The sequence below is a fragment of the Toxotes jaculatrix genome, chromosome 11 (genome assembly GCF_017976425.1).
Source record: "Toxotes jaculatrix isolate fToxJac2 chromosome 11, fToxJac2.pri, whole genome shotgun sequence".
Classification (NCBI taxonomy): domain Eukaryota; kingdom Metazoa; phylum Chordata; class Actinopteri; family Toxotidae; genus Toxotes; species Toxotes jaculatrix.
This window is the reverse complement of record NC_054404.1, coordinates 5,639,241-5,665,847: the sequence shown is the minus strand read 5'-3', so window position 1 is coordinate 5,665,847 and position 26,607 is coordinate 5,639,241. Positions and strand designations below refer to the sequence as shown.

General features: G+C 41.5%; 1 protein-coding gene across 2 annotated transcripts; it reads right to left on the bottom strand.

The window, feature by feature from the left end:
* Positions 1-2,094: 2,094 nt before the first annotated feature.
* On the bottom strand, positions 2,095-24,841 carry LOC121189440 (bcl-2-like protein 11). Of its 2 annotated transcripts, none has more exons than XM_041049563.1 (4): positions 24,562-24,841; positions 21,472-21,905; positions 15,591-15,715; positions 2,095-4,857 (listed from the first exon to the last, which is right to left on the bottom strand). In XM_041049563.1, the coding sequence occupies exons 1-4, from the start codon at positions 24,576-24,578 to the stop codon at positions 4,693-4,695; spliced, it is 741 nt and encodes a 246-aa protein (XP_040905497.1). In that variant the 5' UTR covers positions 24,579-24,841; the 3' UTR covers positions 2,095-4,692. The 2 variants fall into 2 exon arrangements, with proteins under 2 accessions (XP_040905497.1, XP_040905496.1); XM_041049562.1 differs by lacking the exon at positions 24,562-24,841 and adding an exon at positions 22,930-23,327.
* Between the last annotated feature and the right edge of the window lie 1,766 nt (positions 24,842-26,607).

The following is a 26,607-nucleotide window of genomic DNA, read 5'->3' as shown; positions in this document are numbered from 1 at the left end:
TCTTTGAATGACTCTCCTGTTCTATTAATCCTTAAAGCACAAACAAATACAAATCTGCAGCACAGTTTGCCAAAGTGGCTCCAGCAGTGTTGATGCAAAGCCAGTAAAACCCTGAATGTCACACGCAACTGTTTCTGTACTGTAACACCTACAAAAGTTGGGCGGTGGATCAACACACTACCAGGTTTCCATATCGGTTTCAGAAGACGGTAATTCATCTTTCGGTTTCCTCCCTGCCATGCTCTCCTCTCACACTCCAGCTGTAATACAGTACTTGAAAATGAGGTTTCACATGGCGCAATATCACAAATCAACACGCAGTCACAGCGCTCTGTGTCACAGCGGAGGCAATGCAAAGTGAGTAAATTTGGTGCACAGGAAGACGAGCATGAGACATTTGCATTTCCAGAAAAATATTGGATGTCACTGATCTGATATGTTTCATCTTATTTTATACATTTCTCTAGCGGGGAAGGGCGAGAACGAGGAGGAAACACAACTAGAAACAGAAAGTAGTGTGATACTGCACGGTGAAAATGAAATAACATAATTACACAAGAAGTTTTACACTTTTAATAGTGACCCATGAATGGAAATTGAACTAAAGCGGTTTAACCCGGTGGCCCACTGTTTATGGTAATTTTTTGTGTGTTTTGGTAATTTTGAAATTCTTTGTGGTCATTTTGTGTCTCTTTCAGCGACACCTTCTCATGGTCGATATGTGTCTGTGGTCATTTTGCGTCCCTTTGCGGTTGTTTGACTGATTGGGTGGCCAATCAGATTCTGGCCCTGCCCCTGGGTTTGTGCTATTTGTGTGCCTGAATGTCTAATCCATTGTTTATAACCGGTAAGGGTCATGAATTCTGTCCTCAACATGACTGTTGTCACGTCAGAGAGGGATCAGTGTGAGGGATTTCTACATCTGTACAAAAGCAGGTTCTTCTGTCGACTTTATCCACAGGAATTAATCACCCATGTCTTCACCATGCACCTTATGCGTGCAATAACAAACGTCAACAAGCTTCAGTCACTGAATAGAAACCTGACACGAATTCATCACCTCATTGTAGGGAGTTTAAAATGAAACTTTGAGGCTGAGCAGCTGAATTAACCATTAAAACGTACGATTACACAGGTGAAAGAGAGTTTAGGAATGATGAAAGCCAGGATCACTCGTCATCTGTGATGCATGGGTGTTGACAGAACTGTGCAAACATCCAAGAGTGACTCAGACACACTCAGATGAATTTGGTTATTGACTGTGTTACAGCAAACGTCTGTTGTTGTCGTTGTGATTTGCAGCTCTTGTCTGGATAACCTCATAGGGAGCGAAACTAATTTGTTTTAGACGATTAAATCCGACACATGCGACACAAATAACAGTGTCTGCTGCTGACAGGGACTTTCATTTCTAACAGATGAACTGTCACTGAAGAGTAAAGCTTTTAAATGCATTAAGAGTGATTTCTAAAAATGTATTTATTCAGATATTGCTCAAACCACTTTTCTGACACTGACTGATCTTGCTAAGCATTTAACAACAAATTACATTCCCATTTTAACTCCCGTCAGGCTGAAGGAGGCGCTCACTGCAGCTGATGTGATTTTATGATTGATTGGTACCGATCAAAACAAGATAGAAAATGGCACAGAAACTAGTAACATTTCACTTGTACCATCCAAAACAACCCAGTAAACAATAGTTTTGCACAAATCTCTTTGGTCAACATTCATTTAAAAGACAATGTTTGATGTTTACTACAGTGTCGCTCAATGGGCTGAAAAATGGCAAACCCAAAGCCCAGCCGGGTTATGGGCCTCCGTGTTTGGGAGGTTAACCCTTTATCGGAGGTGTTTTGGTTTTAAAAGAAGGGACGCTTCAGTCATGAGGATTAACTGGTTGGTTTTGTACATTTGGTCAACTTCCCCACCTACAATAAGGAGCAGCGCAGTGTAGCCCTCATGCTGAACATGTTTGCACTCTCTGTAACATAAGGTGCTTGGATCAGTTTTTTTTTTTTTTTTGCATAATTCTTGTTCTCCACTGAATCTTCAAATACTTAAAATTGTACAAATTTTAAAGACACTGATGTATTTTTAACCATATCATCCAAGTAAGAAGAAATCCAGATATTTGTGCATACAAAAGATTTCAGATTTTTTTTTTTTTTGCATAAGGTTTTCACACTTTCACAAGCTATTTATAACTGCTCTGGTTCACTTTTTAATCAATTGCTAACATGTATTTTAGTAATCATAAGCTCAGACCTAACAAATAAAACAAAGAATTGGCCAGAACTGATATGTTTTATTGAGCACAAAGATAAGAATAAATGTATTTAATCTGAAACCTGTGTCACTGCTGTTTGCTGTTCATGTTAGCTAACCAGTCAGTAACAAAACCCTCTTTCACTCTGCATTATTCAGTGTTTGGTTTCTGTCCACAAATCTCTCTCTCAGAGTGTTTAATGACCTGGCAGGCGTGAGGAGACTTGGCTGGGTCTAAGTCACGGCGCTAATAAACGGATAACATGACCTTGTCAACAAACCAGTACATGGCAGCTACATGCAGACAGGCTGCTAACAGTAAATCCAGAGGCTGGAACAAAGAACAGTGGAAGACGGTACTGTTTGATCACTTCTGATAGAAAAATGCTTTGGATATTAAAACAATGTTGAACTAATGTTTGTGAATGTAAAAGGCAGAAGATAAGTAAACATGAGAGCAGAAAATGACACAGTTTAACGGCTTAAAGGACTGATGTGATTCAATGAATTAATTTTGTTTGTCATCTTGCTCTTTTGAGTTTCCCTCCACTAATTGGGCAGCTCAGCAACAAGTACTAAAATCCTGCCATTGTATTAACAAGTGAAGTAATCTGCTCCTTTCCTTTGATTATTAATGTGCAAAAAGGTGAAATATTTGTTTTAATGCTGAATACAACCAGAGCAAAGAGGACAAGGAAGCCCCTTAATGCTTTTTTTTTTTTTAAGAATCGATGTACACAGATTGTATTTGGTGATAGAATTCTGATTCTGAAATTTTTCAAGTTAGACTTTGGGTGGCGGGGGGGCTTGTTACTTGAGTTACTTGAAGGTTGGTACCGTATCATCTTACTGGTATCAACAGGTAATCTTTTTTTTTTTTTTATGTCAAACACAACAGAGGGTAAAATCTGTCTGCGCAGGTTCAGTTTACAAATGACCGGGTCTGACTGTCTACTGTGTACCAAAGGCCGTCATTAAGTTGTAAAGTACTCATGAAATACATGGATAAAACATTAATTTAGCAATTTTCCGAGACAAGAAAATTCTATAATACACATTTTTGTCCACAAAACTTCTAATTTATCAAAATCTGCAGGCTTTGTGCATCTACTTAAAGTACCTCTGAAGGAATAACAATCTGGATTATCTGATGACATATTTGCAGTAGCAAGAGCTGCTGTAGCGGAAACTTGACCCAGCGTATTAAAATGACACACAAAACAAACTGGACATCTTTCACTGACGCAGACAAATACAGTATTAAGCTGCATTCGAACGGGATTCATTCTGAGGGAAAGTTGGGTAATTTTTATATTGCTGGTGCTGATCAGTCCAGAGTGATCTTTCCCTACCACAGAATTATTTACAGTCCCAAATATTTGTTTCTGCAAGCACAGACCTGCTTTTCCTGATATTTTGTTTCATCAGCTCAGCTGGTGATAGTGATTTTCCCTCAAAATATTCCTGTCTTTTATAAACCAAACGTTGGAATTCGTCAGCAGCAGAATTACCATCCGGAACAAGGAGTTTTGCTGCTGAGGACCACAGCGAATATTTACCGCACCCACCGCACCTCTCCCTGGAATATCAGTCCAGTCCGAATGGAGCTTTAGTTGTAGAAGTCTGCAAAATACAACATGACATGGTATTTACTGATCTCTTAAGTCAATATCTATGTCAAATTAGTACTCAAATTGTCAGCACACAGTACATTTTACAATCTCTGTGGCTGAAAACGCTGATCCACAGTCGACTCTTGTGCATTTCATGGCAGCAAAGGGTTGAATGGCACAGTTGTTTAGGAACACTGTGTGATAAAAAATGTTGGATATAAATGTTAGCTTTGTCCCAGTTGGTTCCCACACAGGTCATGAGTTTTTTGTATGCTGGATCCTAATGTGACAGGAGTGCAAGATTTTTCCCTGCCTGAAACCTTCCGATGCAGAAGATTGGGGGAAACCAGACCCACATACTTTAACAACCCTGGGTCTGCAGAGTTGATCATGCAAGGAGCTTAAAAGCTTTGTACAATAAAAATGCCTTAAAAGAAGCAGAAAAAAGTGAAAAGGAAACTGTACAAGGCACATCTGAATTTCCATAGGCGCCGTTTTGCAGAGAACCCTATCTAGGTGACACGATCATCTCTGTGCTGGACAGGAGTAAAAAATCCTGGTTCTTTGGTAGCATCGCAAAGGCTCAGAGACCATGATGGACAAACACAGGTGCGAAAACAAAAATACAGGGATTTTATAATTCATTAAAGGCATCCATCATAATTAAGACAAAGTCCAAAGTTGTCTTCCTCATTTGGAAAACAGAAGGGTGGAAATTAGGTCCCCTAAAACTAAAAAAAGATCCAAGACAACACACACAAAAAAAAAAGAAAAAAAAGAAAATTGCTACGTCTGCTGGGTTTTCCAACGGCTAAACCTGAGAGTTATCCCGGCTGTTCGTACTGCCATACAAGTAGATTATCCGTGCAATCACAAAGAGCGCCAGGCCCATGCACAACAGCACAGAGGGCTCCTGGTAGATGTGTGGCAGCTGGAAGGGATGGATCCCAACCCGTCTTTGTCGGCCTGCCATCCTCTGAAAGAAACAGGAGAGAGAGAAGAAGAGATTTTAGAGTGTTAATGAAACAAAAAACGCACGAGCGCTACGTCTGCCAACCGTTTCATTCTTGCACAGCTCATATGCAGTTTACACTGATAACAACTGCAGATTTATGCTTGACACAGTGTTTTATCAGATGCAGCGAAGTATTCAAACAAGCTAACGCTAGCGCCACGAGCTGATTGAAAACACCATCCTTAGCTCAGTTTTTAATCTTTTTTTCAGCTGACTCATTTTAAAACGAGAACCCGGTTTGAAAAGGTCTTTCAGAAATAAGCTTACATACTGTACATCAAATGTTCAGGTAAACACTCTGATGTTACAGATGGATCCCTTGATGATATAAAATCAAAGGGACACACGCACAAACACACACAGACACTGTATGTTTACATCCACAGGAAGCAGGTAAGTACAGTTTTCAACATCCTGCCACAACTCTCTTTACCCTCTGCATCTCCAGGTGTGATTTTTATATGTCAGTGTGGGTATGAATGCATATGTGCAATGTGGTGTGTTTATATGTATGTGTGTGGTGTTCCTCCAGCAGGTTGAATTTATCTGAGGGCTTCCTCTCTTTAATCTCATTTCCAGTTTTACAGCATCTGCATACACAAAAAGGACTCAACTGTCCACTTAAAAAGACGGTGCTACTATAACCATCTTTTTAAGTGGACAGTGGACATGCTGATTAGTACTCCAAAACTGGTGGAATGTCCCTTTGAAAATCAGCTAACTGAATACTGAATAATGTCAGGTGACTGACAAAGAAAGCAAATGACACTCGGTCTAGGGATCAGAGGCGAGACTTTCCCCAGATTTCTTCTTCAAACTCTGATCGGAGGCTCGTTCAAAAGCAACGGCCAACGGGCTGACAGAGAGCTGAATCAGGCCAAGTTGAGTCTGGTTCATGCTGAATTGTGCGAAGTCTCGTTAGGAACATCTAATAAAAATGATCAAATCCTGGCTAAACCATGCTGCCCAGTCCTCAAATTTTTCCTTTACTAAACACTTCATCGTCTTCAAGTAGAACACTGCAAGTGAAACCACCTGCTGTAGCTTTGGTTCCTTCACACCGTATGCCTCAACTGTCTTTCCTGTCTCTTGCTAACTCCGACAGCCCTCTGCAGTCATTCCAACACATCTGGCATGCTGTTGACTGAAACAGGTGTTTTCTTTTCTTTCCTGCTCTTTATCCCTGCAGTCGACAGCCCTGTGCCTTGGCCTCGGTCCATCACTCCAGCACCAGCAGCTTCTGCCCCGCTGACAGCAGAGAAAGGACATTTTCCCCTGGGTGGATGTGCAGTGGGAAGCTCGGTCCCAAGGAAAAAAACACTCTCCAGAAACAACAAGGTTCCTGTTGCCGAGGAAAGGTGAAAAGGTGGGTGGAGAAAAAAGTATCTAGTAACCTCACTTACACCAACAAAACACCTAAAATAATAGTAGGAGAAACTTCAACTTGCAAAAAAAGATTTTGCTGATATTTTGAGGCCAAGTTACTTACCATATTTTCCCTATTAGCTCCAGTTTAAACCTATGTTAGGGATAAAAACATTTCAATTCACTGAGAACCCTTCTCATTAAATTAATGAACTTAAAGTGAAAGCCCAAATACTAGCTCCAGTTGGCCAACAGTAGAAGGCTGTGGCTGAACTGTGCAGCACTCAGCTGACAAATCTTGGAACAGTGTGAATGTGAAGCTGAAAAAAATCCATCTTCAGCTGCTGTTTGCTCTAATGAATAAAACTTTAAAAAGGAAACCTAACACTCTGACTGAAGCATTTACAAGAATAACTAAGGCTTTTACAAGAGTAGGAATCAGTTTTTCCGCTGGGAGATGGATGTCCTGTTTTGGCACGTAGCCCTTCAAATATAGGCCGGCTGGATGGACTGTACAATGCCATGCAGACATCGACTGGCACAGAATAAGCTAAACTTTTGCCCCAGGGCGAGACTGTACTGTGAAAAACAGGATCTTTACGGACGAGAAAGAGAGAGAGGGGAATATCAAAGCTGTGTGGTTTGATTCGAAAAGTGAGCCAAAAGCCACAGAAACCTCTAATGCCAGAGGAGGAAACAGGTGAGGGGAAGACTAGTTAACCCTGCGATGAATCACAGTCTGCTTCCAACTCTGCTTTCGACTCTCACCAAGTCAAACAAACAGAGATGACCGTAGCACTGCCAGAATACTGATTTGAACCAGACTTGACTTATTTCTTGCACAGAACCACTTGGACAAGCCTGACAGATTCGTGGACCCACGGAGAAAGAAGTCCACTGCAGCAGAGGCAGAACAACAACTTTCATCCACAGTAGCAACAGGAAATAGAAAACGAAAATAGGAGGGAAAAAAAACTATCATGTATGTAAATTACATGCTCAAATCTGTACATTTAAACATCCCAGTGGTCCCAAACATGCTGAACTACTGACAGTCTCATCAGCCGCAGCTGTACTTTGATTATGATTAACGTGGTAAACATTATATCATTATAACGTTATAAATACGCTATAATTGCTAAACATAAGAATGTTAGCATGCTGACGTTAGCATTAGGCTCAAACCACCGTTGTGTGTAAGTGCAGAGTAGACACAGAGCTGCCAGCACTGGTGTGGAGACTATTAGTCTTGTTTTATTATTGGATAGAGGTTTAAAGTAAATCCACCACAAAAGAAGAAATGCACTGCCTCATTTCAGCACAAATCTCAATAAGATGCATCTGGGAAAACACTTTATTCCGACATGACGTGATAATTTTCACTTCTTTTATGAGATTTTTTTCCCCCAGTAATCATCACCTTATGAACTTTCTAACTTCATTCATCAACATTTGAGGAGACACCCAGTGTAGCAAGTAGCTGAAAGTGCAGCTGACACTCATTTCTCTGCAGCTAAAAAACCGAGCCTTGATTTCCCTGAATGTCATCAAGGGACTGTTGTGCTTGGCACTGAAGCGAAGAACAAACTCTCCAAACATTGATTTTTGGGGATTTGGTTTCATCTCCACAACCTGAACTTCAGCCATTATCATAAATCAAGGCGTGTGTGGGTGTAGAAGAAGTGAACACCCATTAATTCAGCCTCCTCTTTCATTTGGCAGCACACAAGCTTCAGAGTTTATTGTTTGACATCACAGATTAGACTGTTGTTACGAGTAAAGTTGCAGTGGATTTTCAACTGAGGAGCAACTTTTGTAAAAGGAGTAAAGAGTTGCAATTATCTTTCAGAGATTTATTTCCTCAGATTACACCATTTCAGGGCTTTAGAGATGCCATTATACTTTCTTGCTGTGGAAACAGTGACATTATTGTTATTAATGTTAATTTGCTCACAGCGGTGTTTATCAAATTGCACATTACAGACTCAAAGCAGCTTTGGAAGACAGATGTAAGGTTTGTGGTTTTTAAATTGGCAGGAGTTTTCTGTGCTCTTTCCTCACCTCATGAACCGCTGTAATGATCTCACTGTCAAGATGGTTTGCAGTTTGAAGAGTGAGGGTTGGGACCATGCTGACAAATTTATGAGTCTCGAGGCGCAAAGAAAACTTATTGAAAGCTTTTTTCACTATTACATGTTCAATTTGTTGATCTATTGATGTCTAAGGTACCTGACGATGTGAACGGGAGAGGGGATAGTCAGCTGTCTCAGTGATTTCTTTAAATAATTGCATATGGTTGCAAAGAGCGTGAATTCTGAGCTCCATAATGTCTGAGAAGCTCTACTGGAACAGTCAGGATTCACAGCTCTTGAACAATGCACCATAATTCCAGGTAAGAGGAAGAGTATCATACACATCAGTTTGAACAAAATGCCACCTGTCGATGTCCTTTCACACTACATTCTTCTCCACAGTCGTGGTTGTCACCACGATATTTTACATTTACCGCTAATGAAAGTGCAGGAGAAACTGTCAGTGACAGCATAACAGGAGGATGTGGTGTACCTGGGAGGAGCTGAGACTTGGTGTGTGTGGTTTAACACAGCTGACGCATTTACACCTGACCAGCATCTGTATACAATGCACCAAACCAGCTCTGGATCAGATTACGAACCAGCAGATCATTGTCCTACATTCAGACCTTTATATGTACACCTTTAACAGCAGATAAGAAGAATGATATCACCCTCATGTCTTGTCTATGCTTTAAGTATGAGGCTAGATCCCGAAGGCTATTAGCTTAGCTTAGCTTGAGATAAAGACTGGCTGCAGAGGAAAACAACTAGCCTTGATCTGCCCAAAGTTTAAAAAAAAAAAATGCAGCAAAGAGCACCACAAAATCTCATAAATTCATAAATGTCATATCTTGTTTGTGTAATTCAAACACAAACAGTAATGCCAAACAGTAAGTCAAGTGTTCTGGGAATACAAATAATTGCCTAGCATTAAAAACACCATGCAGACAATAGGGATGGTCTGTTATTTGGGCGAATGGTTGTATTTCACAGTCAGGATGAGAGGTATGATTTCCACTGCAATCAGAAGCAGATGTACTCCTCAGCTGACAAACTGCAGGCTGAGAGTCTGACATGAAGCCAAAACCAGTTTCACCAAACACTCTTGATTTTCAACCTTATACCTAAGGATTACACACGTTCACACACACACACACACACACTGGTGGGTCTTCTAATAGTTTCCTCAGTTGAGCTCTTACCTCAAATAACCCCTTCCATCATCTGAGAATAGAAAACATGCTACCACAAATCATTTTCCTACTGTCACTGCAACCCTGCAGGCTTCTAACAAGTAGTTCACCTCGTGTACGCACACATACGCATGTGCAGGCACCATCATGCACACATGAACTTACACATACACACACATGCCATTGTGTGTGCCACAATGCTGTAAAAGAGTGAAACGTGGAAAAAAAAAACAAATCAAAACAAACATCTGCAACACAAGAAAAAACCCAAGCCAAATTAATTTAGCAGATCCATGAACCAGACAGCACCAATGAAGCAAGAGTGTGCTACAGCAGTAAATTAAAAAAGAAAAAAAAAAAACTTATGGAGTGCAATTGTGAATGTTTTGGGCTCATGTTGACCCCAATACAACAATCATACACAATCACAACAAGCTGGGAGATCCAGGAAAACCTGGAAAATCAATGCATAAAGTCAGACAAATGACAGGATTAAAAAGGAGATGTCCACCTTTCCTCCGTCTCACGTACTCGCCACATTTTTTCTGTTTGGGTTCTCTGATGCAGAGGATTCAAATTTCTCATCTTGGTTTCTTGCTCTTCTTCTTGTCTTTCTTTTCACAGTGGAAACATTGAGTCAGTCTGTTCCAAAAAGCTCATGTGATTTTGTTTGGTTACCACAACTTACTATGCTGCCTCTCAAAAATAGCTCTCTAGACAAGGCTACAGTTACAAGCACAAAAACTAGTACACACACACACACACACTGCAAACTGATTATTTTTCTATCCTTCTCACTCTTACTATTCCTCTGCCTCTTAGTGCCACTATGCAAAACTCCCCAAACAGTATAATTTCAGAGTTAGTTTTAACTCTTTTTCATTCAGGGCAAAACTTTAAACACATAAAAATGCAGTCACGCATCTCTGTAAATGTAAACATCTGTCTGTACATCATCTCTTATATGCAAAGCCACACAACACATCAACACCCACACACAGAGGCTGTATTAGTGGTGATGTGGTTTTGAATCTGACTTGATGACCTCCAGCAATTGTTGCTTACTGGCTCCTGTTATTAGTTATCAGTTCCATCACTTTCCACTAACATTTAACCGATTTTAACACATAACAACGTTATGTGTTAAAATGGAAATAAGGTGCTTTTTGCATGGAAAGTGAAGAACAAAACAAACAGCAAAATAATCCTTAAGCTAACAGGCTACTAACAAGCAAATGCTAAAATGAATCAGAGTTTAGTTCTGCTCTTTAGTGCTGGAAAAAGCAATGCTCTCTTAACTTATATAGTTAAACAAGGGTTAAAAATATTTTCTTTCTCCCGCTCTTTGTCTTTCATGCACACTCGATCACACACAAACAAAAACACAAGCAGCCAGCCAGTGACACCCTACTGCTCCACAGTGTTCCTCTGGGTTATTTCTGTCTTCAGGACAAAGGGTTTTACCTCCTACTGAAAGATGACAGAGTGTGTGTTTGAGTGTGTTTAAGTTTGTGTGTGTTTGTGTGTGTATGTGTATGTGTATGTGTGTGTGTGTTCTGGCAGGATAATTAGACCTTGTGCTTTGCTCTCTGAGAGTTCTTTAACCACAGAGCTGAGCCATAATGAATCTACACTGTCACGGACACTAGACTGTCACACCACATACACACACACAGACACACACACACACATATTTGTATTTCTATCTTTGAGAGTACATTCATTTACATTATGCATTCCCTAAACCCAAAACTTACCCTAACACTCACCTAACACTGATCTTAATCTGAACCCTAAAACCAAATCTAAACCGTCAAACAGTCCTCTGAAGGTGTCAGGACCTGTCCTCACTTTCCCAAAATGCTGTCATTTTCCCCTAAGATTCAAACTGGTCCTCATAAAGATAGAAGTACAACTACACAGACACACACACACACACCATACTGAGAACGTTTTCAGATGTTTGAAAACAAACACGCACACATAATCACGCACATATTGTGTAAATGTTTAACTGAGAGAGAGAGAGAGAGAAAGAGAGAGAGAGAGAGAAAGAGAGAGAGAAAGAGAGAGAGAGAGAGATGGAGAGAGAAAGAGGGAGAGAGAGAGAGAGAGAGAAAGAGAGAGAGAGAGAGAGAGAGAGAGAGAGAGAGAGAGAGAGAGGCAGGTTGGATTAAATGAGGACAAAGGAGAGAGAGTCAGAGTGAGAGCGCCAGACTTCTGAAAAACAAACAATTACTTATCATTATATTGGTGATTAAACACCGCTGTACATATTGTCCTGGCAATTGATCACCTCAATGCTGTTTGTAGAAGTAGTAGCCTTGCTAATTCCTCTGGCAATAAAATGAAGTGAAGCGAGAGGAAACACCTGTGTGTTTGTGAGTGAATCTCAGTTGATGCGAGTCATTTTATAGCCTGAAGAGATGCAACTCTGCCCTTTGGCCACGGCATCCAGGCAGTGACGCTGAATCATGCTCTTTTGTCAACAGTGGCAGCAACACTGGCTAAGCTCAGAGTTTAACAGTAATGTGATGAGCAGTCGGTGATAACAGGAGAACTTGTCAGTGTGTATGCTTGACTGATGCTGGCATCAAATGTCAACCTCGTGGTAGCTACAGGGAAAAGTTTATCAAATATCCCCCAATTTTTTTAGGATTCATCCTCTGGGCACCAGGAATGTGTGTATCACTTTCCTTTACTGAGAACTTTTTGAAATTTCCTTTTAGTCAGAAACGTTCTCACATTCCTCTGAGATCTTTCAACACTCTACAAGTTGGGATAATTCCCTCCAGTGTGTCTGGGTTTGATCCAGGCTTCTGGTAGGGCCACTCATTCAAGGCAAGCTGGTCCCAGACGAGGGACCTTGCATGGAGAACGGCAGGGAGTAAGCCTGATGCCCGCTATGCAAACTACGTGATCGGATCAGATTTAAGCGCTGAGGTTCTTAAGGTTGAGGAAGAGATCTGAGGATTAAACATTTCCTCTCATCAAACGGGATTATAGTAGCTGCATACTCACCAGCAGCAGGAATGATGATAAGGAAAATAACTACAATAATCTTTCCAGGGATGGTGCTCCTGTTACTTGCATATGAAATCATGTCTTTCTTCAATTTTACCCATTTTTTTTCTTCTTTTCTCAAATTCAGACTCCTGTACTGTGGTTCTTGCCTACTGTAAGCTAAGGGACAACCGCAGTTATGCCAGATGCTTCTTTTTACTTGTTAGCGAGGAAGAGAAACGTGCAGAGATTCACATAACCCTCCTAAAATCCCAGGACACAATCACTCACTGGCTTCCCACTAGTTAATGCAGCTGTGTTCGACGACTGGAAAAAGTGTTTTGCTACATCTCTAGCCGTATGTTTATTTTGTACAGTCACAGTTAGAAGTGGTTTAATGATGTTCTTAGCAGAGCAAACTGCACTGAACTGAATGTTCTAGCATGAGTCTGTCTTGACCACAATCTCCTGTCTTCCTATACTGATGATTAAATATCTTGAGTATCTGATTAAAACCTGAAAAACATCTCATGTTGCTGTAGTTATGAAATCACATGTAACCATGCATGAGCGCTTGTCCACAGCAACACCAACACCTGGCTAGAGAACAGGGAACAAGCCTCCACGTTCCTCTTTTCTCTGCCTTCTCATTGTTCGGCAGCATGAACAAACACGCATGCACACACTTTGCGGATTATTCTGTGCCCAAGTTCACAGAGAGCTCGCCACTAAGACGCGCACAGACACACACAAACCACTCTTTCTCTTTCTGTCTTCCCTGGGAGTGACGAGGTGTTGAGTCACAGCCTCGACTCATCACGCTCTCACATATTTCTCCAGCCTCCCTCTGTTCACCTCTGCAGTTTGAATCACAGCCGTGGGAGCGAAAGAAGCTTCGTCTTTGCTGACTCTTGGCACGGTTCGTGACCCAGGAATAGGAGTTTCCATGTACATGGACTTCATCATCAATGAATTCTCAGAATTCTCTGACTTTTGTGACTAATTTGGTGAAATGTTGAGGGAGGATGTTGTACATGTGATCATGCAGAAGGTGGATAAATGAAGCAACTGATCGAAAACAAGACCTGAATGTTGGAAACGTAACCCAGCTCTGTTTATGATGGGTTTGAGAGCAATGTGATGACTGCTGGAACCATAAATGAGCTCAAATAACATCTCTTAGGGGGTTTCATGACTATTTTGTTAAGGACATGAGATTTTTTGGGGAGACAATGAAATTGTTAATTGTCTTCCTGTTTCATTGCTAATTAGCAACTAGAAGCTTATAAAACTGCTTAGCTGGAGAGTTGTAGTTCTTAGCTGTAAAGCTTTTGACACTGAAGGAGTATTTTTAGCTGTTCACTGGGATATAGCAGTCCTGTCATTCCTTTTCTTGACTTTTATTTTTTAATCCATTTCTCTGAGGAGATCAAAGTGAGCTCAACCCAGCGCTGATTTTCTCTTTCCTCTTCCTCTCTGGCTTCCCAAAGCCTCCAGTCAGCTCTTTGATAGTGGAGTAAATACAACTGTGATGATGCAACATGCAGAAATGTTGCCAAGGAAACAGAAGCCAGAAAGAAATTAACTCTTATTGCAGCTGTGAAACTTTACAACACACCCAGTCTGACTGGCTGATGGGTAAACTGCAGCATCCTTTTACATTCCCTGGAGTCCCTATTTTTCTTGTGAGCTGCCTAACAAGTAAATTTCCCCACTGTCAGATCAATAAAGTCTTATCTTATCACTCATCTTTCAGAACACTCTGTTGTCATGTGTTCTCTTAAAACACAGCTAAATTTCTGAGTGGTGGTAAAATGTCTCTAAGTTGTGTTTACATTCAGTGTTTCCCACCAAAACACATTGCGTGCGTCTTTGAGGCCTGACAAATGTGTTTAATGCGTTTCCCTCCTCATAAAACATCTGCAAACCCAAACTGTCAGATTTGTCCACATCGTGCCATGTTTACATCCATATTTGCAAGATTGAAGTCTTATTTCTTGTAGCTGTTGGTGCATAACAGTGCGCTTACAAAAAACTGGAACCTGCTTGCAAAAATGTTGCTCTATAGTGCCACTAGTGGTTTAAAACCGAACTTCGCCTTAAAGTACAAAACTGCAAGTAGCACACAGCTACAAGCAGAACAAGGAAATGGGAAATGATTTGCCAATAAAGAGCCAGCATTCACAAACACCCCCGTGTACATCAGTAGCTCAGTCAGCTAGCCAAGAAGTAATCAGCTCAACTGCTGCTACTGAGGCTGAGCAAATAAGCTCCACTTTTATAATGTGAGCAGTCAATGAGCCTCTCTGGGTCTCACCACATTTAAACACCCAATTTGTACCACTAAGTTTTGTTTTTGTTTCTTTCCCACTGCTGGAAACTGGCTGAGGGCTTTGTCGAGGAGAATGGTGCTGCTTTTCCCCCTGTGCTCAACAAGTCCATCTTCTTCTGCTCCTCGAATTTTAGAGGGGCTTTTTATTGTATCATATGGCTGTTTTCTTGTTTTTTGTTTTTGAGTTGTTTAACTGCAGTGGTTTCTGTGGCATCTGGATTTTCTGCTGCTTCAGGCTGTCTGCTTAGTTATTTTCTGATCAAAAGTCATTTCGTTTTTCTCACCCCGAGCACAGTGGAAATAACCAGCTGGTCACAGGCTCCCTCAGATCACCCACGGCAGTATTTAAGGGACATTTTTGTCCTGGCCCCCTCTCATTTATCTGTCCCTGTTGAGCATATTGCTCATTTTCAGCCGCATCCTGCATTCACACAGTTAAACAGGCGTTGTCTTTGATTTCTGTGCTACAGCGGTTTGATAGACACTGACTAATCAATAGAAAAAACTGCATCCTAATTGTAGCAAAAGAAACTACAAAATGAGGTTAGATTTAAAAGTCATTTACTTCTGTTGACAAACCACAGTCAGGCTCCTTCTCCGTCTGTCAGCCAATCAGCCGCTCTACTGCAGCTGTTCAGCACTTTGCTCAAGAGCTCTACAAATGTAGAGCTGTTCTCACACACACACACACACACACACAGACACACAGTGTCTGTGATGACTGACCCTTAGCACGAGACTGTTCAAGTCGTCCCCAATGACTTGGAGTTCTTGTCCGATGCGTTGTGTGTCCACCTGCATGTCCCTTCCTGCGTTTTGTTGCCGTCTGCTAGAGGGGCTGGGAGGGCTTTCTGAAACGGAGAAGAAAAAAAAAACATGGCGACGCTTTTTACTGTACGTTACAAGCTTTTAACTTAGTGTGCTGCAACTTCAGCTTGTGTATTCTGTCAGTGCAAATGTGCAATAATTGTGTTTCAACGATGCATAATTCATTTGTAGCATAACCAAATGTAATCAAGCAGGAGCCTGCAGCTTTATGTGTGACTGGAGGATTAGGCATGAACGTACCGCGAAGACGTTTGAAAATAAGACATTGAGCGAAACCAAAGAGGGGTTTACACTGTGGATGTACACAGAACTGTATATGTTGTTCCTTGATCGAGTTCACACAGACTCACACATCAGATTAGTAGGAAACAAAGTGTTTTTGGGGTCACATAATGTCACCAGAGCAGCAGTTCAGACTGTGGCCACTGCATCAAAATTACCACACAGTCTGAGTTTCTGTGAGCTTCACTGATCCATCGTTTGGTTTTAAAGCTCATGGCAAACTGTGGCACAAAAGCAGACATCACTGTAACATAAAACCTTCACATGCGATTCAAAGCGACGTGCACGTCCAGCTTTCCCGCAAACACACGAACGTGGTATACTGGTTACAGTTACAGTAAAAATTAAATCACAAAGTGAAAACAAAAACAACCAGACGAGCTGAGTGCGATTCAGAAAGTGGGTGGCTCACAGTATCAGAGCAGAGACGTCTTTTTCAGTTTTGGCCCAGTTCAGTTTATTTGATGTTATAAAAGATGCACACTCACAATGACATGATAAAAACCACAGAGAAGATGTAAATCAGAGCACTCATTCATGTAGGTGAGATTAAAACACAAAAAAACAAAGCCTTATATATCCTTACATTTTTATGTTTAGTGTGACAAACACTTTGCAGTATTGTTTTTCATGGCTCAGACAGAAGAATAGGGAGCAGAACATTTAGAAAAATTAATCTTCACGGCAAAGAGTCACAATATTTAATGTGAATGTGTCTCACTGGCATCATGATGAAGATGTAGACCGGCTGACCGGGTGAGCGATCGCGTGTGTTTGTTTTCGTGGTTAATCTGTTATATTTTCAGTCTGAACTACAGTATGACTATGAAAGGCTCTGGCCTCTTACCGATCTCCGCTTATGACTCATGCACGCCGTTATGAAACCCAGACTTAATATTTCTCACATCCTCCAATATTGTCGATGCCAGTGCAGCAAAAGGAGCTGTGCTCCAATCAGTCCATCATGCTGCTGACTACACCGATAAGCGGTGTCCACGAGCGTGTTGATGATGGGAGATATGGGCAAGACAGCAGTGTAAACCCAGGTCTACACTAAACACTGTTTACATTTAAACATTGTTTTAGTGGTAATCCAGTCAATCAAACTGCATGACTAAATTGCCCAATTTGTCTAAGTTCACAAGTTGGTCTGTAAAGGCAGGTTGGAGCAGGTGAGAGTGAAGCCATTTGAACACTGGAGACTCTGAGTAATGGAACTAAGATGACTGAAATTGTTTCCTCTGTGTGGTTTAAGAATAAGACTGCAATCCAACTCACTGCAAAGCACAAATGTTTGCAGATAGAATGACAAGGATACAGTTGAAAATATGGTCCAGACTGCATATATTGCACATATTTAGTTATTTCCTGATTGGTATGAACACAAAAACAGAGCTCAGATGTATCAATCTTATTTAAATTACTTGTTAGCTGGTTGAATCAATTTGCTAGACTGAGTTTTTCCTCTCAGAATAGTTTAATATAAATTATCCCTTTTAGCACCCTTACCACTTTCTGCCTAAATGAAAACAGACTGAGTTTATGTATTGCATTGTTAAACAGCCAGGCTGCTTTGAAGAGACAGAATAGACATTTGAGTGTGTCATGGATTTGTTTTCTTACTTCTTTTGAAAATGACCACAGTAACCAAAAAGACCAGAGCCTAATTTAACTATACACATATTACATATTACATGTTCATATTCATGCAGTTTTTTATTGTGCCAGACATTTCTCAAAATTCTGTAGACATTTAACATCCCTGAACTGATGCACCATAACCTGCTGACACATGACAAGGGCTCATAATGTGGGGTTTTTGCCAATGCTGAAGAGCGGGAATAGAAAGGCAAAGTATTTAGAGATAACATCTCAGATCGCTGAATTATCTTGTAACTTGCTCCAGAAGACACAGATCTTCAGCTGAAGAGAGTCTTTTTACCCCGAATATATTATGAATTAGACAAACTTTAGACAACTGATTAATTAGTCAGCTCTGTGTGGCCTATTAATTTAGATTTTTGTCTAAAATTTAGCTGTTGGATTGAAGCCTGAGGCAAAATCTGACTGTCCAACCAGTCCTCAGGTTAAACTGGATGAATATAAATCAGTTAAAGACAAAAAAATGTTGACTGTTCCACTCTGGCGGAAAGTGAAGAAACCTGACTGTACCGTAAGTGTGTTTTTCCTGCTGCAGGAGGAAGACGTGTTTTGATAGGAGCTGCACGCTGTCACAGCACAACAACAACAAGGTGATAAACTGATCCTCCTTGAGCTCCGGCTCTGTATCGCGCTCTCTAACACAAAGGCAGACAAGCAGTCTTGATATCTGAGACTTTTTTTTTTGCATTGAGGACAATGTAAGATGTTCTGCATGAATGTGTGTGTGTGTTTATCTCCTATCTGATGGATGAGGCAGATTGAATGAGAGGCCAAGGGTTTCTGTCTGCATCTTACAAAAGATTTGCAGGCCTATTTTGACTGCCACACACACACACAGTCACAGAGGCCTATTTTGATTGGCGTACTTAATGAACGACACGTACACACACGCGTGCCGGTCTGTTTTGACTGCTGCATTGTCTGTGTGGATGCAGAGAAAAAGAATAAAAGAGACGCAAGGCAATCAGTGAAGCTAATCACTGCTATTATAAAAAGCAGAATCATAGGTGCAGAGGTTCCAGTACACTGAGGCTTACGGAAGTTTTATTTTAGCCTCCGGAGATTACTTTTTTTTTCTTTCTTCAAAACAGCACTATCCTTGCCAAAAAAAAAAACCAAAACATAGATTTCCATATAGATGTGGTTAAAGCTGAGGTTTGTGCAGTATTGTGTGTTTCTGCATCTGAGACGACGACTCAATTTGGAGAATCTGAGAAAAACAAATTAGCAAAATCTAATCAGGACGAGAGAACAATGTTATTACATAGTGGATTTATTAGTCATCCACTTCACCAACACCATGAGAGGATTCACTTTGTTAGTTGTTTGTGTTTTTTTTCCCCCCAAAATCTCAGCCTCAATGGCGCGGTTTTGTTTGTTTCCAAGCAACAGGATAAGCAACTTTTAGCCGACAGCGTCATAGCTTAAAGCAGGAGTCTATTTTTTTTCCAAGTTGTGCTGATATAAACAAGTCCAGTGGAGCACTATTTTAAATCACTGTTGCTGGAGGTAACAGACTTGCGTGTCTTGCTTTGTTTCTGTATCTAAATAAACAGCAGAAATAAAAACAGAGTCCAGGCTCTGAGAGGTGATGAATGGCGACACAAACACTTTGGTGGCTCCATCAATACAAGTGCAAACCCGCAGAGCTTGATTTTCTGTTTTATTCGGAAACATCAGAGTTGACAAATAAACTGAATGTGAAAGGCTGAATTATGATGAATGGATTTTTCAAATTAAGATTATGGTGCTGGAATAAAACAATGTTGGACTTTAGCATGAAATCTGGGAAAACGTATGTTATGAAATAATCTAAGATCCCAAAAAAGTGGTAAGCGGACAAGTGGACTTCAATCAATTAGTGTTAACGTAACACTTCCAACTCTGTCATTGCTTCAACTTCAACACCTCAACTCCTTTAAAGGGAAAGTGCGCCAATTTTTCCACATCAGAGTCTGTTTATAGTTCTTTTAGAGTACTACTGCATCTGCGGAAAAAAATTTGTATGAAGCCTTTTGTGGTCCAAAATCTGATAAACTGCCTCAAATTAGTCACTTCTCAGTGGGAGTTAGAAAGAAAAGAGTCTACCAGACCTCTGTAGCCCGCTTCTCATCGCTTGTTTTCTCATTTTGATTTACACAAGGTTGAAGTTATTAGCTTAGTTTCTGAAATATTGACTGACTGATGACTTTCACATATGTCATCTAATCAAAGCATTCACATGAGGATTTACAGTATCTGACAAACGTTTGATGTGGCACTTATGAAAATGTCAGAGTAAATTGTTATTCATCATTTTCACCAAATAGTTGCTGCATGTTTCATTTTACGCGTGCACACACACACCTGGGCGTTGCCCTTTCTTCAGGCAGAAGTCGAGACCTTCTTCCTTCCTGTAAATCTGATTCATAAGAATTCCATGAAAGCTGTGAATCTAAGGCAGCAATCCAACATCAGCAGGTCTAACAAAGCCCGTGGAGATGCCTCATCGAGTCGCATCATTAAGTTTCATTATGTGTTTGTTTGTCTCCAAGAGACCAAATGCCCACACACAAAAAAAAGAAGATGAATATAATCACTTCTTGAAGGGGTTAGTGTAGGATTAGAACTTGGATGTAGGATTAAAACTTATGTGAATCTAAGCTGTAAGAGTTTGGGCTAAGCTCTAGTTTTTGGTCAATGTTTCACTTGCCCAGTGGAATCCACAGTTTGTCTTGTATGTCACTTTTTCTACAAATAAATTATGAATCTCTTACGAGAGAAGGCTTGTGTGTTTGTTTTAAATGGATCCTGTGGGGGTTTGGGAGGGGTTTACAGACTCCGAGTGAGTAGACATTACTCAACAGAAAGCAGAGTCATACTACAGTGGAATGAAAACATGGGAATCAGCAGAAAGAGGTTTGGCAGAACTGACGAGTCATTTTAGTAGGTTTCAGCCTGAATTTGATGGATTTCCCACGGGCCAAAGAAGTGATGTGCACTGCATGGGTATTAGTCAATAAATCAAACTGTGAAAACAAACACGAGACAGACTAACTCATCTGAGGGAGCAGCAAAGTACTACAGAAGAATGGGAAAAAAAAAGTCTGTCTTTCCTCATGAGTGAGATATACTGGGAGACAAGGGGGAGAACAAAAAACATCCTGAATATGTTTTTGTTCATCTTTTGACTATCACTGTTAACGTTCACCACCACCACCACCACCCGCCCAAACCCCCAAAATCTCTGACAGAGGAAGCTTCAGGGAGCTTGAGTGAGACTCCTATCTGGTTTCATATTTTGCTACACACCCACACAGCAGCAGCAACAGCAGCTAAATTTCATAGTGAAAAGAGTCAGAACAGCTTGTACCGGCTGATTCAGGCCAGTAACTTTCACACACAACAGGTATTTTTAAAATAGCGTCAGGCAGTGCACTCATGTATTCACACACTTGGACACCTGCAGTTTAAAAGCCTCTTAAAACTGATTCTGGGTGATAAAAATTTAGTAGTGGGGAAATTATTTCAGGGATGATTAAAACCATTGTAGGTTTATAAGCATAGCTGATTTTTGATGACATTAGAGTTCACTGACTGGATGTCTTACCACCTACAGCAGGAGCAACGGGACAGTGAAACGTGCTTTTTTCAAGCAAAAAAAACATGGACATTGCAGCGATGTATAATATAGTTGATTTATTTTCCACGTCAGATTATATTTAATGTTATTTAATCAATGACCTGTATTTAATGTTATTTGCCGCTTTGTCACTTCAACACTTCAAGCCTATTCCACCTGCGTTTATTGAGAGTGTTGGCGATTAATCATCAGTGAGAAAGTGCCTGTGCTCACCGTGCAGGTGCTGCGTCCCCGGTCCTCCACCGTGCGTCTCAGCCATGCGCTGAAACGCGTGTATCATCACCTGGCCGGTGAGGCTCGGAGTCTGCGTGGCTCTGTCAGCCGTCACTGCCCTCGGGGAAAGCGGGGAGCTCGGCAGCGATTCGCCGTCGAAGGAAAAATATCCACTGGAGGAGCGGCGAGGGAAGATGAAAATCGATCTCTTCTGAAACACGCCTAGGCTGTCGACAGGGGAGATGGCTTTGGGTCTGCACCGGGGCGGCGAACCCGGCTCTCCTCCTCCGGTGCAGCCGGGTCGACCCCGCTCGCCGCTGTCGTTCGAACGGGAGGTTTGCGCTGAGGCTCCAGCGGCACCGACGGGTGGTGGATCTCCGCCGCTCTCCTCTCTTGCCGTTACAGCAGTCGAGCCATCGGACCGGTTTGGTGGTCTGTTGGGTGAACAGAGCGGGACCGTCAGCCTGGGCTTTCATCATTCTGCCCAAACAGCCTACAGCCTCTCGTCTCTGCTGCATTTGGAGCTGCAGCTGGCTATACTGCAGTGCAGTGCTACGTCAGGACTGGACTTTGCAGATTCACGTTTTTCCTCTAGAACTGAGGGCTTTCCGTAATTTAAATCTGAATAATTTCACAGGGGATCGCAGTAACTGCCGCACCAACGCGCACTGACTTTTTTAAGGCGGACGTGCCAACGATAAACTGGGCAATACGTTTGTCTTTAAAGAAACTTAACCACATTCTAGCTCGCTTCCCAATGTAGCTGATACCCACAGAAGAGCCTGAAGTTGGGTAGTGAGTATTCGACTAGTTTATGTGCCGTGAGTGTGTTCCCGTTCGGGCGGTAGCCCGGGTTTCCTGTCCAAACTGGCCGCCCAGTGCGTCTCTATTGTTTGAAAGAAGTTGCTGATTGCAGCAGATCTTTGGCTTGTGGATAAAAAAAAAAAGAAAATCAGGCATGAAGGAAGCGGCTGGAGTAACTTCAACTGCGTCATGCTGAGAGCCTGAACGAAATACGTCTCAATAGACCAGAGTCAGTCTGGAAATCTAATTTTCAACTAAAACAGTCTTTCAGTTTGATCGGACATTTCTGTTTATTGACAGCTGAGCGCTTTGTTGAATCAAGGCAAAATTATGCAGATACTGATTTTGTAGTTTTTGTTTAAAAACCAATGACTCGCATCGGGAACAAAAAAAAAATAAAACAAAACAAAACTTACACCTTTGTCATTTCCCATTTCAATCACGAAAATTCACTCTCAACGTGACATTCAAATAAGGCGACTTTAAAATTATATTTTGTTTCACCGCTTCCTGTTTGTCCAGACTAAACTACAGCTTCCTCAGCGCACGGATTCCCAGCGGCAATAACCTACTTCTGTGCCAAAATTACTTAAAATTATAACCAAGCGGTTTTAAGCACCAAGTCTCCATGTACAAACAAACATTTTTACGCACCTTTGATGCAAATGATCATCCTTTTGCTTTTTACGCATTTTTACGCACGGTGCAACAGCGGTGACAACCGCACTTTAACTGGACCCGAAGACTGTCCTCCAGCCATATGAACTTGTAAACTTTCCCTGTGGGTTTCACTGCAGATCCGAGCGCCACGAGGAGAGATATTAAACGCGTCTGGCTGCACGTAAAGGAACGGCACCAACACAAGCCGGCGGGCACCTCGCCGAGAGGGAAAAGCCGGCGGAGGGAAGAAAAGGAAATCCGCAACGCCGGCGCCAGAAAAGTACCAAACAAGGCATTTGATCAGGTGTCACAGCGCTAAATGTTCAGATCCGTCCAGCAGCACGTCTGCACAGTCACTGTATTAAGATGAAGAGGTAGGCTGTTGTTTCTGTCTCCGTGGGCGACGACAGAACCGTCTAGTCTCATCAGGGGAAAAAAAAACCCTGACTTTTCAGATTACGCGATAAGGTTTCACTTTACTACTTAGATAAAGATATTAAAATAATTTTGCAGATGTCACACGAACGGCGCGTGCCTCCTGCTTTTTGCTGTATATAGTCTTTCTTAAAAAAAAAAAAAAAAAAAAAAGAACCCCAATGGTGCATGTGCGCCTCCCGCTGGACGGGCGCACTCCTGAAGAGTCTCCTTCACAGGTAATAAAGTGGAAAAATTACGCTACTCATTCCGGTAACTGGTCTCTAACACAAGTGTTAATACCAGAGGAGCGACAGGTGAACGTGCCCGAAGGAGTCTTAAAATCTCATGTCAACTCTTGAATCCTGAAACGGAGAGAGACATTATCAGCTGAACTCTGTGAACTCGGCCATAACGAAGTAAACTGTTTCTGATACAGGGACAAAATGTGGCTGTTCTGTTCGAAGGAAAACCTCATATCGTAGTGGAAGTCTTGACATTGTTTAGAAAGATGTGTCATGCATAACGTCTGACACACACACACACACACACAAGAAAAGAAAAAAGAAAGGAAAAGAAAAAAGCTGTGTACACTCTACACAGCGAATTAAATGTTTATCTGCACACCTGGAGACAAAGCGATCTGCACGGACGGGTGCAGCCTGTCATTTGGACCCTGTGCAGCCTTTATTCCCCGGTCAAATGCCGTCTACGCGCGACTAATGTTTATGGGGTTAATAAAGGGAAATAACGCCGGCGCGCTCCGTTGCCAAATATACCGGCAAAGTCAGAGGAACCGTGCAAAACGCTCTAACATACTCCAAAATCTCTCCCAATATAACAGATGAAACCACCACAAAGTGGGAAAAGTTCACCTTAAACTCTGTCTGGAGTATTAGAGGATTGTTGCGTGAAAATCAAGAACCGTACAGTCAGTTTAATTCGGTCTAAGTTACCTTTTACGCATGAGAAACACTATTCAGAAAGATTACACTGACATTTCGCGGCAAACATGACAAGGAAAGGGCAATTCTGTTATTAATTTCCTGTATTTTAAAAACACCGCAATTAAACATTAAGGAGGAATAACAGCGACTGTTTGCAGCGTGACAACAGACGTGCCGGCAAGCGCAACGGGAAACCGGATTTTTGCAAAGAAATAGTTATTCAACTAAACCAATACACACCTCTGCTCCCTCTGTCCCCACTCACCTGGACGGAGGGTGCATGTCAGTGGCGGGACATGACCGCTGCGTCCCAAAAGCAAAGATTATCAGTGCAACTCCAAATAGAATACAGAGGTCCGCAGTCAGCAAACTTGACGTGAGATAAATCCCAGAGTTTTTCTTTTGCTGAAGTGCTGAAGGGAGGAATGGTTGAATAATCCGGGTCGTTCGTGTGGAAACCACTGCGCCAGAGGGGGGTAAACAATCTAGTTCTCGCTCTTTTGTCTGCACTGAGGTCTCCTTCCTCTCTCCCCCTGGTATTATGCATAAGCTACTGTCTGTGTACACGCCGATGCGGCCACTCCTCCAAAAACACCGATGCACCTCCTCCTGGGTGGGGTCTCTCTCTCTTTCTCTCTTTTGGCGGCTATCTCCCCCTGTCTGTCACTTCAGACTTTATTTACTTTGAATATTTCAGAGTCTGATACGCAAAAAAATAAAAGTGATAGAAGCAAAACTAGTGATAACAACTACAGAAAAAATTTCAATAAAAAAATGGAAAAGCTGTTAGACTCATTCTGCCTTTCACTGTCCTGTCTGTCTCTTTACTGTATGTCCACTCTATTTACAGCTGTGTGTCAGTTACAGTTTACAATTGCTAATTACTAACTCTATCTCTACTCGAAGATCCAGCCATTACTGGAGTCATGACTTCTCTGGTAACAAATGTCATATACTGTTCTTAAGCTTATTCTTGGGCTTTTCCTCTTTTCTTTCCCACACAGGTCTGTCATCAATGCATCTTTGTACAGCAAAGTTCATTATGTGAAACTTAAAAAAAAAAAAAAAAAAAAAAAAAAGATCACAAGAAGTGATACTAAATCTTTGCGAGAGCATTTTGCTTTCCAAAGCTGGGGGTTCAAGTCTGTTCACACATTTCTGGTATCATTTTCTGTTTGGGCAAAACAGTTAAGTGCAGCGATATCTCGTACTAAAGCAATACTTTGATAATTTAAGCACTCTAATCCACCATTATATCTACTTTGTTTTCAAAACTCCACAAAACACAAACTCCACCGTGAAAATAAATACGATACTCACTTTGGCAGTCCTACAGATTCTCTCTTAACGTGCCGTCCCACTCATGCACCATCTGAGAAAGCTGAACGTGCGTCTATCGAGCCATTCACAATTTGGATGAAACTGACGCCTACACTTGTACTATGATTGTTGGCATGAAAGTAGAACCCGGTATGAGCTACTGTTGCAGATATGAATCATCCCACAAGCTCTGCTGAAGCCATATTTACGTTTCTAAAGACAGACTCAAGTGTGTTTCTGAAAGAAAAAAAAATATGAGGAAATTCAGTGAAAAATATTTTCACACTATGGATGTGTAACTGTTTTCTGGTAGAATACAGTTGCTGCTGGATATACTGCCTTGCACTGTTTATTTTTACAGTCCAGAACAAAACAGAAGCAAAAGTTTGCTGATTTGACGTCACTATAACAACAGAACAACATCACCTTCTAAAAACTGAAACCGTTCTCTGATTTTACACTGCTATGGTTACGGTTTGGTTAGATTTAGGCAATTTAGGGAAATATCTTGGTTTGGGTTAGTACTTTGTTAATGTTAGTGGACCTTTGTCATCATAGTTAGAATAACAAGCATATGATTAAGGTCAGGGTTAACTGGTTAGTTGACTGGTTCAACCATCCTGATCCCCCCCCCCCCCCCTCATCCTGTACTGGCTTGAGTCATTCTTGTGTCATTTCCGAGCCCAAGATCTGACAGTGATGGAGAGGCTAACGAACAAGAATATGTGGGCACCAGCACTGATGTGTCATCATATCCATCCTTCACTGGTCACTTATCATCCGTGTCATGAAAAAGTCCTTTGCCTGAAGAAGACCTGCTTGATCTAAGCATCCTCGTTTTTGTACATGTGAACATCAGTGTCTTTGCACATCTTTCAGCTGGTCGGTTTACATGTTGGCTGACATCATTAAGTTCACTAGTCCATCTCCAGGACATCGCCCGCTCCAGAGCTTCATGCTAATACATACACTGTGGTGATGGTACAGCTCA